Source organism: Arvicola amphibius, chromosome 6, assembly GCF_903992535.2.
Source record: "Arvicola amphibius chromosome 6, mArvAmp1.2, whole genome shotgun sequence".
In the NCBI taxonomy this organism is placed as follows: domain Eukaryota; kingdom Metazoa; phylum Chordata; class Mammalia; order Rodentia; family Cricetidae; genus Arvicola; species Arvicola amphibius.
Window position 1 is genome coordinate 135,913,438 of NC_052052.2, and position 14,360 is coordinate 135,927,797.

The 14,360-nt window shown below is 47.2% G+C and overlaps 1 protein-coding gene across 8 annotated transcripts in view; it reads left to right on the forward strand.

Moving 5' to 3' along the window:
- Positions 1 to 14,360, forward strand: part of Rreb1 (ras responsive element binding protein 1) — a 180,122-nt gene that overhangs the window by 152,089 nt on the left and 13,673 nt on the right. For all 8 annotated transcript variants that reach the window (XM_038335485.1, XM_038335483.1, XM_038335479.1 and 5 more), the window contains exons 9-10: positions 6,770 to 6,959; positions 8,506 to 11,419. In XM_038335485.1, the coding sequence (XP_038191413.1) occupies positions 6,770 to 6,959; positions 8,506 to 11,419 (3,104 nt within the window). The remainder of the gene's footprint in view (positions 1 to 6,769; positions 6,960 to 8,505; positions 11,420 to 14,360) is intronic.

Here is a 14,360-nt window from a genome sequence, read left to right on the forward strand (position 1 = left end):
CCCCAGCCCACGTGTGTCCTTCTTAGTATTTTAAGCCCTCCAGCATAATAGTTAACGATTTGATGTGGTCTTTCTTGACTATCCCTATCCCAGTGACACGGAGGAGTCAAATTCTAGGACTTCTCCCAAGTACTGTGGACTTGACAGCATAAAAGCATTTGTCCTTTGCTCCTTACTGCCATAAAGAGTCATTTTTATCTAGTTTTGCTTTTGTAAACGCTGAGCCACTATTTAAGTGGGGTTTGAGTCCTGCATCCTGGGAGTATTGTAACCCTTATAGACTGTCAAATAGGCAGATTTAGAAGCTTGAAAGACCTTGATGCCGACGAATAAGAGAGCCATACATCATTTTTTTTGTACCATGGTGGAGAAACCTGCACATGTTTTGTTTTGTTTTGTTTTTAAGTTCCTTAGTTTGAAATTTGCCACTATGTTCTTTTAAAAATATCTTTTGGGTAGTTATTTTTTTTTAAGTTAGCCCTTTCTTTATGCTTAAGAAGAGGGAGGGTGTCTATTCCTCTGCTACCCTAATTTTCTTTTGTTTATGTTTTTGAGACAGGATCTCTCTATATAACCCTGACTGTGCTGAAGCTGGCTATGTAGACCAAACTGGCCCTGGACGTGCAGAGATCCACTTGCCTCTGTCTCAGGAATGCTGGGGTTAAAGGTGTGGGCCACTCTGCCCAACTTAATTTCTTTTCGGGATTTATTTTCTTTTCAGTTACGTGTGTGCACATGAGTGTGAGTGCCTACAGAAGCCGAGGGTGTTGACTCCCTTGCAACTGAACTTAAAGGTGGTTGTGGGCTGCCTAGCATGGGTGCTAGGAACCAAACTTGATTCCATCTCCTAACCCCTGAGACATTCTGCAGCCCTCTTTGTATTTAGAGGGAGGCATTGTTTTTTGTTGTTTGCTTTGGGTGTGTTACTGTTTTGTTTTGAGATAGGATCTTGCTATATAGCCCAGACTGAGTGCTACTGTGAACAGGCAGGCAAACTAACACCCAGACCCCACTGCCCAGAATTGTACTTGTGGGCCTGGCCAAGAGTGGAGAGGCTATAGGGGACCAGGACCGGCTTACCTCTTTAGGTTACTTTTTGAAACGTTTCTGCTCAGGGTTTCCATCTTTGCTCTAGAACATTAAGGTCACTAGATGAATAAAATATTACTGTTGCAGATACTGGAGGAAGCACACCCGAATATCGCTTAGTTACAAAGTTAACAAAGAAAAGACATCTGGTTCATTTTTTTTTTTTTAACTATTTTAAGCTATATCATTGAGTCCCTGCAGTGGATATGCACACCATAATAAATCCCACTGCATTTCTACCTTAGCTTCACTGTTTGTCTAAGAAGAAATAAATGAAAGAAGAATGCCTTCTTTCATTGCATCCTTCTCCCCCTTCTTACAGGGATGCTTGTCATCAAAGGAATAGATAGCTCAGTTCCCTTCCTAATTCGGCCTGTGGCACACAGCAGTTAGCAACTTCACTGGAGATGGCTTCTCAAAGCTGGCCTTGAATTCCTGATCCTCCTTCCTTCACATCCCAAGTGCTCAGGATTATAAGTGTGCATCACCATACACAGCTTCAGTGCTTTTTAAATCTTTCATTGAACTTTTCCTTCAAGACAACATTGTTTATTTCATTATGGAGTCTTTTAAGAACTGAAAGGACAAAATCCTCAGCTCGTGTTTCCTTAACCTGGATGATTGGCAGGCTACTCATTGCTGTGGTGACTGGAGCTGGTTGAGTGCTGGCTGGCAGGGTTCAGTCTTTCATCGCTTGATGGCTTGAGGTTGCAGTACAGAAAAGTTCCTGTGGAGCCAGGTGTATTGGCAATAAAATCTTTCCAACCTGGCAAAAGTCACAGCTAGAATGTGATGGCCTTTGCTTGTTGATACTTGAAGGAGAAAGGATGGGGACTATGGATATAGGGGTTCAGAACTTTGCTTCCCTATGACTGGGGATTGGGCCAGTTCTGTGGCAGTGCCTCCTTGACAGCTAAAGAACACTTATCTAAGCACATACTGTGGGTTCTCTGTGATCCTAATTTTCCTGCACCTCCCCAACTTCAGCAGGTACAATCAAAACTTTGCTCAATTATCCTGGCCTGCTGCTGGGAGGAGTTTCCGGTCCTTGGGACCTCCACCTACAGACCCTCCTATCTGTGCTTCACACCTACCCCGAGCCCAGCAGTGATAGGACAAGTGGTACTCAGGGAAGCTGGGAGAGGAGAGATAAGCTGCAGGCAGCTCTCTCCTCTGTTCCAACGTCTCAGCTCCTTTCTCCTCCCACCACTCTCCCCATGGAGGTAGGACCCCAGACTCAGTGACTGGGAAAAAAGTTGGACTCTGTCCTAACATGTCAGATTCAAAATTCTCGTTATCTTAGCTATGGTGGCTAATGTGGTGCTAATTAAGGTACTTTCTAAGTGAAGTTCTGCCTTGGGATGCAGAAAGCTGTTTCTGTGAGCACCGGACTTTGACAGTATATTGAGCATGCCCATAGAAAAGTCAAGCAAATTTCTGCTTTTGTATCACCTGTGTGTATCTCTCCTTAAACTGTCCCATGGTAATTTATCTACCACCACCTCCCCCAACCCCCCAGAGTAACCTATTTCAATAGGATTTTGAAACGACAGGGTTTTTTTTTTTTTATGAGTTCTTATAGATTAAAAAAAAAAGATTCACTTTCCCCTGAATATATTTATTTTACTGCGAGCAAAGTTGGTTTCCATTTGGAAAAGCTGCCCTCTGTTTGAAACAGAGATAGCCAGAAAATCAAAAGACAGCCAGTCTGGTGTATAAAAGTTCTCTCTGGCACGTCGTCAGGATCTGTTGCAAAATGAAATTTCTCCTACAGCCCTCCCCTCACTATGACTCTTGAGTGTTTCTGCTTCATCTAAATCTTTCGCAATCGTTGTCTTTATGTGTTCCTGGCCTGACTGAGATATTTTACAAACCCAGGTTGAGGATGACAGAGTCCTGGGGACCACCCAGCCAATGGCTGTAGCCTTAATGAAGAGTGATAAATACAAGTCAGGTTTGTCAATACCCTGAGAGTAAGACCAGCTGCAGGCTCCGCCTACTGCCACAGGCTCCTTTGATTTACTGTGACCTCCCCTGTCCTTCAGGCACTTAGAAACAACGTTGCAAAGCCTTGCTTCCTGGTCTGGGGAGGGCTGTTTTAAACCCACTGATAAAGGCCTTACTTTTCTAGGTGACGGGTTTTCCTCCCTAGCTTTATTTAAAGTATATCAACAGGTGCAGAGTATGAGGCAAAGATTTTCTGAATGTCCCATTTATTTATAACTAATTTTGCGACTGTTACAAATCATAATGTAAATATCTGATATGCAACCCCAAAGGGGTTGCAAACCACCACTCTTATCCTTTTCAAGGGAAGCCAAGGTCGCAGCTACTTGGTATTGCAGGGATCCTTTAAAAAAGAAAATCCAGCCTGGCCAGGTATTGGTGCAGGCCTTTAATCCCAACATTTGGGAGGCAGAGGTAGGCGGATCTTTGTGGGTTCCAGGCCATCCTGGTCTACTGAGTGAGTTCCAGGACAGCTGGTTCTACACAGAAAGATCCTGTCTCGGGAGGGAGGGGGATTCCATACTTGGGAGACAAAGGAGGCAGATCCCATGAGTTTGAGACAAGCCTCGCCTACATAGAGACCTCTAGGCCACCCAGGACTACATACATGAGACTCTTAAGAAAAAGAAGGAAGACTTTCAAAATGTGAAATAGGGGTGCTTAGGCTGAATTCCTGTGAATGAAGATCTTAGACTGATCTACACCTGAGGTTCCAGGTGTTCTCTCAGCTGTGGCCCCAGGGCAGGCAGACTAGGAGGGCAGATGGTTAAGAACGGAGGGTGGACCAGAGAGAGCACTTGTTTTACATGAATCTTTCTCCAGATTAAACCTGCTTGCTGGGGAGGAGTGGTGTGTGCGTGCATGTGTGTGTACACTGCAGCTTTGCTTCCAGGGGAGCAAAGTTCCTTTCCATCAACCAAAATCTATATATAACCTTTGTTTCGTTGAAAGCCTATGTGTTGAATATGTATTATTGTTTCATTAGCATTGACCTCAACAACCAATGCCTCTGTGATCCATGCCCCTCAAATGCGTGTGGTCTTCTGTAAGGCACCGCATAACTTCCTGTGCTTAAGACACGAGACAATTCTTCAGAACCACACCTAGCGACCATTCTTTACCATATCCCCAACCGAAAGCGTCAGAACAGAAGAAACATGGCGCGAAATAACATGAGTATTCTTTCTAAGAGCCGAACTGGCAAGCAACGTGTGATTTCCTATCTCAGTGGGGAATATTAGATACAAGCGCAGAACCCCTAAATAGTAAGGATCATTGCTATTATCTTATTTATATGTATATATTATATCTCAAACATAATATTTGAGGTGTATATGTTATTTTGTGAGACCCTTTTTAGCCTGATAAACAAGCCCTTCTGCTAAATATAAGCTTGCTGACTTCACACTAGACGTGTGCTGAACGAAGTCTCCTACTCCCAGCAGTGACTGACTGTATCTTCTGTAATCAGGATAAAATGAGCCTAGATCTATGGGTAGGTCCTCGATATCTAGGATAGTGCCTTGCTAGTCAATATTAACTAGTCAATATTAACTTAAAATTCTACCAGCACTGTATAAAAGTAGTAAATTACACCATAAGAAGAATGAGATAATTAGTTCTTCAAGATGGCAAGTCTCCTACTATGCTGCCCTCCTCGTTTTCCACCTTCCAGGGAAGGCACAGTGTCATGTCTGTCTTAATCATGTCCTTGAACTATCTCTGGTTCACAGAAACCAACACAGTGTCATAGGCTTGAACCAGAGCCTTGGAGCTGTAGGGCAGGATGAGCAATGGACAAAGTACTACTCTCTATTCCCTGTGCCCTCCCGACCTCTTCTAGAAGCTCTCGTAGTCTCTTAAGTGTGCAAGCAGGAAAACATTAAAAGGAGCCCTTTCACATTACATGTGCCAGGGGGAGTCAGGGTTAGTTTCTGTCAGTGGAGTCCCTGCCCCATACTCAGCAGCTGCTGGGGATCATTTTTGAGACTCAGAAGTGTTAAAACCTCACCTCACTCTTACTTGTTCCTTGAGGTAAAGTAGTTCCCCTTCTTACACACGTGTAGAAGGAGCATTTAAAGCATAGACAAAAACTTAGCAGCAATTTCGTAATAACAGACATATGGTTAGAGGTCGGTTTGTCTAGTTCTGATATTTCTCTTATCTTTTTAACCAGAATAGTGTGAGAAGGTGAGCTGGCCACCATGTTCAGTTGACTTGAACCTAGAAGGTCTAAAAGCCAGAGTCCCATACATATCCAGAGGTTTTTCCCAACCTCTGAGGTCAGGATCACGTGTCTGCTCTCAGAACTCGAACCTGTTTCAGCTGAAAATAAAGTTTTCCCTGGCTTCAAGTGCAGTGTCTGCGATGCTTTTCCTACTGAAGTGTCCCTAACCTGCCACTTAGCCCTCTTTGTACTGTGGCACAGGGTGGATCCTGAAGTATAAAGTCTCCCCCCAGACTCCACACCAGGGGAACCCATGGCTGAAGCCTTCCCAATCCTCACTTGTGCTCCGGGTTGTCTGCGCCCAGCACTTCACGACCACAGCTGTCGGAAGCTCAGTAGACTCCCCTCAAAGGGAGCATTGCGTTTCCAGTAGCTGATGGGAATGTGTTATTCTAAATCTTGCTTAGGGGATGTTCCCAGATTACCAGGGGAGCGGCAAGAGGTGCAGCTGCTAGGGAGTGATGAACAGGGCTGCACAAACTCTTTCGGCATTTTAGCAGCATGAGCTCAGTGGCAATGTGGGTGATTTCATTGTCTCTCTTTGCAGAAAAGAATGAGCAACAAAGAAAGCTTCCACTAACAAGTGTGCAGTGTAAATGGGAGCAAGTTGCTTTGCCTCTGTAAAAACATGGTAACAAGACCCGCCCCCTTAGAGGATTTATGAGAAAGATGTGACTATACAAATAAATGGAACATTCTACCATCATGCAGATGTGCACATCTGCCCTGCCCCACACCAATGAGCTCTGTGTGAATGGGAATTTTGAGTTTCCATTTAACTAGCCACATGGACTCCCGTGATTATAGTGAGTACAGACTGGGAGTTGCTTATAATACTGTGTTATAGCATCTGAAATTTCTCACTCAGTGAAGCTCTAGAGATCATGGTACCCACTATCCTGTTGGCCTCCTGTCCACTTCCCAGGTAAGGCTTTTGCACTTACTGTGAGCTCAGCATATGGTTATTTTTCAGATAATAGTGGTGATGCTACCAATATAATTAGTTTATCCCTGTTAAATACCGGGAGTACTGTGTGATTTCGCTAGAGCTGTGTAGACATGTGGTATTGGTTTTGAAAAGGGGTCTTGCCTTTGTGTCTCTTAAGTGCCATGTACCACCATGCTCAGCAGCATAGGCTTTTGATTTTGAGACAAAGTCCTCACTTGGGTGACTTCAGGAACTCCCAGCTGTCTTTTCTTTGTGCACAGACATTGGATGATAGTGTCATACATAAATCTTGTACAACCTGCAAAGATTTGATATCCAGAGTTATTAAAAATGTATCTTTACAAAACAAAAGGAGAGAGAGAAATTTTGAGTGTTACCACTAGCAATTATGCCTTATTTTATTCCACTAAAAATGAAGCAGCAAAGCATACAGTGAAGCTTCCAGACCCGCGGAGACTCTGTGCTGCCTCTTCATGGTTGTCATTCCCTTCTTCTAGATGTGACATTTGCTGTGTGACCTTCCGCAAACATCGAGGACAGCTGCGTCACAATGCGCTTGTCCACAAGCAACTTCCCCGGGATGCCATGGGAAGACCTTTTATCCAGAACAACCCTTTGATTCCTGCTGGCTTCCATGATTTAGGATTCACTGACTTCTCCTGTAGGAAGTTTCCTCGAATCTCTCAGGTATGCTGATGGACCCATGCGGCCTACTGCTCCCAATACATTCTGTGCAGCTGTGCTGGGTGGGGTGGTAGTGTTTTCTCTGATGTCATTTCGCTAAAGCCCAGTCTGGCCCAGTCTGGCCTCCTTGGGTTTCTTGGGCTGAGAGGGATCAATGGTCTTTTATTTATTTATTTTTGTGAGGGTCCAAGTGCCTTTTGCCCAGTCTTCAGGCTTTGAGATTTAAAGTTGGATACTCGCCACCTTATCAATTGCTCACCACCCCCGTTGCAGTTGTTAGTGCCTGCTTTACAGCTAGATATTTATTAGCAGTGTCTATTAAAATGCACTGACCTTTTTGGGTGCGTGTGTGCACATGCATGGGTGTGCATGTGTGTGTTGATATCTACTGTGTGTTTCTGGAGGCCAGAAGAGAGCCCTGGGTCCCCTGAAGCTGATTGTAAGTGGGCGTTAGCCATCCGTGGGTGCTGGGAACCGAACTCAGGTCCTCTGGAAAAGCAGTAAGCATTCTTAACTACCGAGCTGTTTTTCCCAGCTCCTTGGATCATTACAGATTCAAACAAACCCATGAGCCAATTTGTTCCTTTCCTATATGGAAACTTTTTTGTAATTTTTGTCATGTATGAAATTGAGACAGGAAGTATCCACATAGAAGTGACACATATGTACATGCATGACTCTCCCTGGTGATTTATGTCCCCTCTCCCACAGTCACACAAACAGTCAATTCTCATCATTTTGTGAAGAATCACCCTGGTTTGTCCTCCCAGCTAGTCTGGCACTACACAAGCTGGCCATCCTCCTGCCTCAGTCTGCCAGGTTCTGGCTTTCTGCTTTCCAGTGTAAGCATTCTCCCTTTTTTAAAGGCTTAATTAAAGCTCCCTCGTGATATTATTTCACTATACTTTTAGTATATCCCTTGTGGTGGTGTCCTTAATCAAACAAGCGTCATTCTTTCGGGCTTGTCCATCCTTTCGGAACCTACCTTGCTTCGAGGCAGACACAAACCATTACAACAGGGTTTTGATGGGGATGGTGAACCACACACAGCTTTAAGTCTAGAGCCTGCAGAGAGGGCAAAGGCACCAGTGAGCTAGATCCACAGAAAGCTCAACCTAAGATCATCCATCCTTCTCAACCCAAGGAGGAGAGACTGGGCCTGACCGGATTTTAGTGAGAGAAAGGACATTCGTGAAAATAACAAAACACACACACACACACACACACACAACATTGCAATAAGACAGTGCTATCTAGAAAGCTGACACTTGTGAACTGTGCAGTGGGGTGACAAAAGAAAACTACCTTTTAGTGTATCCGGCTAGGTTCACCACTCTGTGTTGGACTGCATCGGTAGCTGTCCATGGCCAGACTCCCGCTCGCTGTTTGTCGGTTTCCTAGTTCAGTCTCAGGCTCACACTGAGAAAGGTCGGATCTGTGTTGACGGAATGGACTGCTGTTACACAGTAGACACTTCTCACGTCTCCGTCAGGATCGCTTTTAAAGCCTCACCTTTTCTCCCTTGCTTTTGCTGGTGGGTTTCACTTAGGCCTGGTGTGAAACAAACCTGCGGAGGTGCATCAGCGAGCAGCACCGGTTCGTCTGCGACACTTGCGACAAGGCCTTCCCCATGCTGTCTTCACTCGTCCTGCACAGGCAGACCCACATCCCTGTTGATCAGGGCCAGGAGAAGCTCCAGACCAAGACCCTGGCCGATGATACCGTGGACCAGAAGGTCTTCCTGGCCTTGCTGGGCCTGCAGCACACCAAAGACATCAGGCCTGCACCTGAGGAGCCCCTGCCGGACGACAGCCAAGCCATGCAGCTCCAGACACTCAGGTGTCAGCTACCTCAGGACCCTGGCTGCACCAGTGTGCTAAATCTGTCCCCTTTTGAAGCTGCATCTTTAGGTGGTTCTCTGACAGTCCTCCCAGCTACGAAGGAGGGCATGAAACATCTATCCCTGCAGCCCTTCCAAAAGGGCTTCATCATCCAGCCGGACAGTGGTATCGTGGTTAAACCTATTTCTGGAGAGTCAGCCATTGAGTTAGCAGATATCCAACAGATTCTAAAGATGGCAGCTTCAGCTCCTCCACAAATCAGTCTTCCGCCACTTTCCAAGGCTCCTGCCACCCCCCTTCAGGCAATTTTCAAGCACATGCCTCCTTTGAAGCCAAAGCCCTTGGTCACACCCCGGACAGTGGTAGCCACCTCTACACCCCCACCTCTCATCAATGCGCAGCAGGCGTCCCCGGGCTGTATCAGCCCCAGCCTTCCTCCACAGTCCCTGAAGTTCCTCAAGGGCACAGTTGAGGCAGCCTCCAATGCTCATCTGCTCCAGTCCAAGTCTGGGGTCCAGCCAAACACCACCACACAGCTCTTCCTGCAGCAGCCTGGAGTGGAGTTGCCAGGCCAACCTGAGATGAAGACACAGCTGGAACAGGACAGCATCATCGAGGCCCTGCTGCCCCTCAACATGGAGGCGAAGATCAAGCAGGAGATAACGGAGGGTGACCTCAAAGCCATCATGACAGGCCCCAGTGGCAAAAAGACCCCCGCCATGCGCAAGGTGCTCTACCCCTGCCGCTTTTGTAACCAAGTGTTTGCTTTCTCTGGAGTTCTGCGTGCCCATGTTCGCTCCCACCTGGGCATCTCACCCTACCAGTGCAACATCTGCGACTATATTGCTGCAGACAAAGCTGCTCTTATCCGCCACCTTCGCACACACAGCGGGGAACGGCCTTATATCTGCAAGATCTGCCACTACCCATTCACAGTCAAAGCCAACTGTGAGCGCCACCTGCGCAAGAAGCACCTCAAGGCCACCCGGAAGGACATCGAAAAGAACATAGAATATGTGAGCAGCAGTGCAGCGGAGCTGGTGGACGCCTTCTGCTCCCCAGAGACGGTGTGCCGGCTGTGTGGTGAGGATCTAAAGCATTACCGCGCACTGCGCATCCACATGCGTACACACTGCAGCCGAGGCCTGGGTGCATGCCACAAAGGCCGCAAGCCCTTCGAGTGCAAGGAATGCAATGCCACCTTTGCGGCCAAGCGCAACTGCGTCCATCACATCCTCAAGCAACACCTTCATGTGCCTGAACATGACATCGAGAGCTACGTGCTTGCCACAAATGGCAGCCTTGGCCCCACAGACACACCCACAGAGGCCTCTGCCGGAGGAGAAGAGGGCAACTGCATTGCCTTCGACGAGTGCAAGCCCCTCGCCACTTTCCTGGAGCCCCAGAATGGCTTTCTTCACACGAGCCCCACCCAGCCCCTGCCTTCCCACATCTCTGTCAAGTTGGAGCCAGCCAGCAGCTTTGCAATGGACTTCAACGAGCCCCTTGACTTTTCACAGAAGGGCCTGGCACTGGTCCAAGTGAAGCAGGAAAATGTGTCCTCCTTGCTGAACTCTTCCTCCTCTGCCCTCTATGACTGCTCCATGGAGCCCATTGATCTCTCCATCCCCAAGAGCATAAAGAAAGGAGACAAGGATACAGTTGTTCCCAGCGACGCCAAGAAACCAGAACCAGAATCTGGGAAAGCTGAGCAGCTCTCTCCCTGCCCACCACCCTGCCCTACCTTGTCAGTGACGGCAGAACCCAGAGGGAGCTTGGAAAACCCTGCAGGCACTGTGGTGGCCGTTACCGCAGCTGCCAACCTGGAAGCCCACACGCAGCCCCTCCAGGGCTCCGTGCAGCTGGCCGTCCCCATCTATTCCTCAGCTCTCATAAGCAATCCTGCCCTCCTGGGCAACTCCACCCTGTTGAACAACACAGCCTTGCTTCGGCCCTTACGGCCAAAGCCTCCGCTGCTCTTGCCAAAGCCCCCCGTGACGGAGGAGCTGCCTCCGCTGGCCTCCATCGCCCAGATCATCTCCTCTGTGTCCTCGGCTCCCGCTCTGCTGAAAACGAAGGTGGCCGACCCTGGGCCGTCGGTCACCAGCAGCACTGTGGCCACAGACAGCTTAGGAAGCTCCATCTCCAAAGCCGTCCCCACCCCCACCGACACCACAAGCCCTAAAGAATCCAGCGACCCACCTGCTGCAGCCAGCAGCCCAGAGGAAGCCTTGCCTACTGAACAAGGGCCATCTGGCTTATCCAGGAAGAGGGGAAGGAAAAGGGGAATGAGAAACCGGCCCCTCACCGGCAGCAGTGGTGTGGACCTGGACTCCAGTGGGGAGTTTGCTAGCATCGAGAAGATGCTAGCCACCACAGATACTAACAAGTTCAGCCCGTTTCTGCAGACTGCAGAGGATGACACTCAGGAGGAGGTGTCTGGAGCCCCTGCAGACCACCATGGGCCCAGTGATGAGGAGCAGGGTAGCCCTGCCGAAGACAGGCTGCTGAGAACAAAACGGAACTCCTATGCCAACTGCCTGCAGAAGATCAACTGTCCTCACTGTCCCCGGGTCTTCCCTTGGGCCAGCTCCCTCCAGAGACACATGCTTACACACACTGGTAAGGCCCCCAGGGCTCACCAGTTGGTGAGTCTTGAAAAGAGAGACTGAGGGGGAGGGGGAGGCCTAAAGTCTAGGGCCCTTTTCTCATGCTCCATTCTTCTGTGTCTCAGAAGCCACAGGCTGTTGGTTTGCATTTAATCTGTGCCCATGGTCTGAGCCAGCAAGGTTATGGGTAAACAAGTGGATCAGACAGAGGTGACAGTGGCCATAGGCTCTCTCACTTCCCTCTCTACATCCCTTGCCTGACAAGTGTCAAGATTTTCTACTAAGTTAAGTATAGAGGCAATCCAGAGAAGTGAGACTTTGCATTAATAATGGTTCTGGAGATGTAATTAGCTTAGTGCTTTGACACGAGAAATCCCATCCTGGTGTCTCCAGTGCCACTTTTTCATTTCATTCTAATGCTCTAAATGACAGAGCTAAATTACCAAAATGATATCCCAGAAACATTTTTCAGATGTTAGTTTCTAGAAGTTGAAGTTTAGAAGTCTTAAATACAGAATATTTTATGCCAGGTATTTAGCATTTTAGTAATTTTCATATCTAATAATTTCTGAGTATTATCACAGGATTTGTATCTTTGATCATTTCGGCTTTGTACATTGAGTTAAGGTCCTTACCCTTTTGGAGTATACAATTCAAATATTAATAGGTAAGACTGAAAAATCAAATTATTCTTACTTTATGTGTAGTACAGGATTGCTAGACAAAAGCTCATCAGCAAAATTTGAATTTTAGACCAACAAGTAATTTTTGTAGTGTTAGAGACAGACAAAAGCATTACTTGTTCATTTGAATGAAGTTCAAATTTAACTGGACAGCTTGTCATTGTCCTTACAAACTCTAGGGAATCAAGGTCCTTAGGAAGTTTCCAACAGTGCTGTGAAGGGCAGATGTTTAAAAAGTGGGTGTGAGCTGCATTCTGTGTCTTTGGGGGCGGTCTGGACCTTGTGGTTTCCCCAAGCCCCTCTCAGGTGAATGAGAGCTCTCCCAGCAAACTGACAGCCTTCCTAGAAACTAAAGCATCCATGAATTTTTCAATTTGTGCTGGTGTCAGTACATACCAGAGACACATCCGCACTTGAGAGTCCAGTGCTTATGGTTGCCTGGGTTTTGATTGCCAGGATCCCATCTCTGCTGGTTTAGGAGCTTCTGAACATGTTCAATTTCCAGGACCCACATGGTAGATGTTAAGAACCAACTCCCACAAGTTGTTCTCTGGCGTCTACATATATGTCATGGCATGTGCAAGCTTACACTGAGAGAGAGAGAGAGAGAGAGAGAGAGAGAGAGAGAGAGAGAGAGAGAGAGAGAGAGAGAGAGAGAGGAGAGAGAGAGAGAGAATAAAACTACTTTTTGAATAAATTCCAGCCAACAGCATTGAGAAAAACCCAGTTTCAGCTATAGTTAATCATGAGAGATACTTCCTTCCATCCTGTCATCTGATCTGTGGGATTATCCTAGCATCTAATACTTTGTCTCGACACATTTCTCCAGTTTACCCGTTCCCTACAGTGGAGCAAGGAGGCTAAATGTCCAAACAGGGGCCAGCCAGCACAAACATGGCTTTAGCTCTTTACCCTGCTTAGGTTCCAGGAACTGTATCTGAGGAGGAAGCTGTCATCTTTCATGCCCTCTTGTGTGGTTACTACACACTCAGTTTCCTCCCTCCTCCAACTCTCTACAAGCTTGTGCTTCACTGTTCTTTCTCTGAATATGTTACACCTCATGAGACAGCGATGCCCTGTTTCTGCCAGTTTCCCTCTTGAGCATCTCATCCTGTGTCTTCAGGCCACAGGAGGACAGAGTGCCAGCAAACAACCAGTCCCTTTCAGCCTCTGTTCTCATCTCTTCCTCCTTCCCTTTGCTCTGGTTCCTTGTTCCACAGTGACGGGTCAGGATGGTGCAATATCCGAGAACCCCCTCCAGCTGTAACATCTGGGATTCCCTAGCTCACTCACTTTCTCATGGGTGCTTTGAGCTCCTCTGCCAGCTCTGGGCTCTTCCCCCTCACCTCCTACCCATTGCTAATAGGTCATAAGGAGATGGCCTCACAGTGTAGAAAGCGACTGGAACCAGTTGTACTGAGATGCCTTTTACAAAGGTTTATTTTAATTTCTGTTGGTGTGTTTGTTTGTATAACTGCACATACTGTGCAGGTACCTGCAGAGCCTAAAGAGGGTGCTGGATCCCCTGGAGCCAAAGTTACAGGTGCTTGGGGACCAACAGATGTCGGTGCTCAGAACTGACTCGGGTCTTCTTCAGGACCAATAAGCCGTCTCTCCAGCCCAAGTTCTTACTTTACCACTTTTGCTTAAGTGGTAGTTTTGACTACAAAAGAAGAAAGATGTCTTGACCCTGAGAGTAGAGCTGGCGGAAGGTTCAGGGAGGTTTGCGCTTCTGCAGCCTGTCACCACAAACACTCCGTCTGAGTCACAGGCTAGAGCCAACCTTGATTCTCTTCAGAGAACATTTGCAGCTCATCTCATCCGTCCTTTAGGTCTTGACAAACAAGGTCCCGTTGTCCTCTGCAAACTCTTGTTCCTTCTGCCTGGCTTTGTTCCCAGTGCCCTTCAGATAATGCCTCTCTCTTCCTTCTCTGACTGCTCTGCATGGATGAACATTGGCTGACTGGCTTCAGTGCTCACATTGGGGTGGAGGACATACAGGCCCTGGGTACAAAAGTAATTCCGTATGGTTAGAGCTGTTCTCACATACACACACACACACACACACACACACACACACACACACACCAACCAATAGTAATGATAATAATATAGAACAGTTACCAATGGTCATTTAAATCATGTGATGTGGCTGAAGTCCTCTGATGTCTTTTAGATCTACTATAATATGCTAAAAAGGCTCACCATTTTTGCATTTCTGCACGGAATACTGCTATTTTGAAAATAAGGGTTTTTTTTTACAGTGAACAT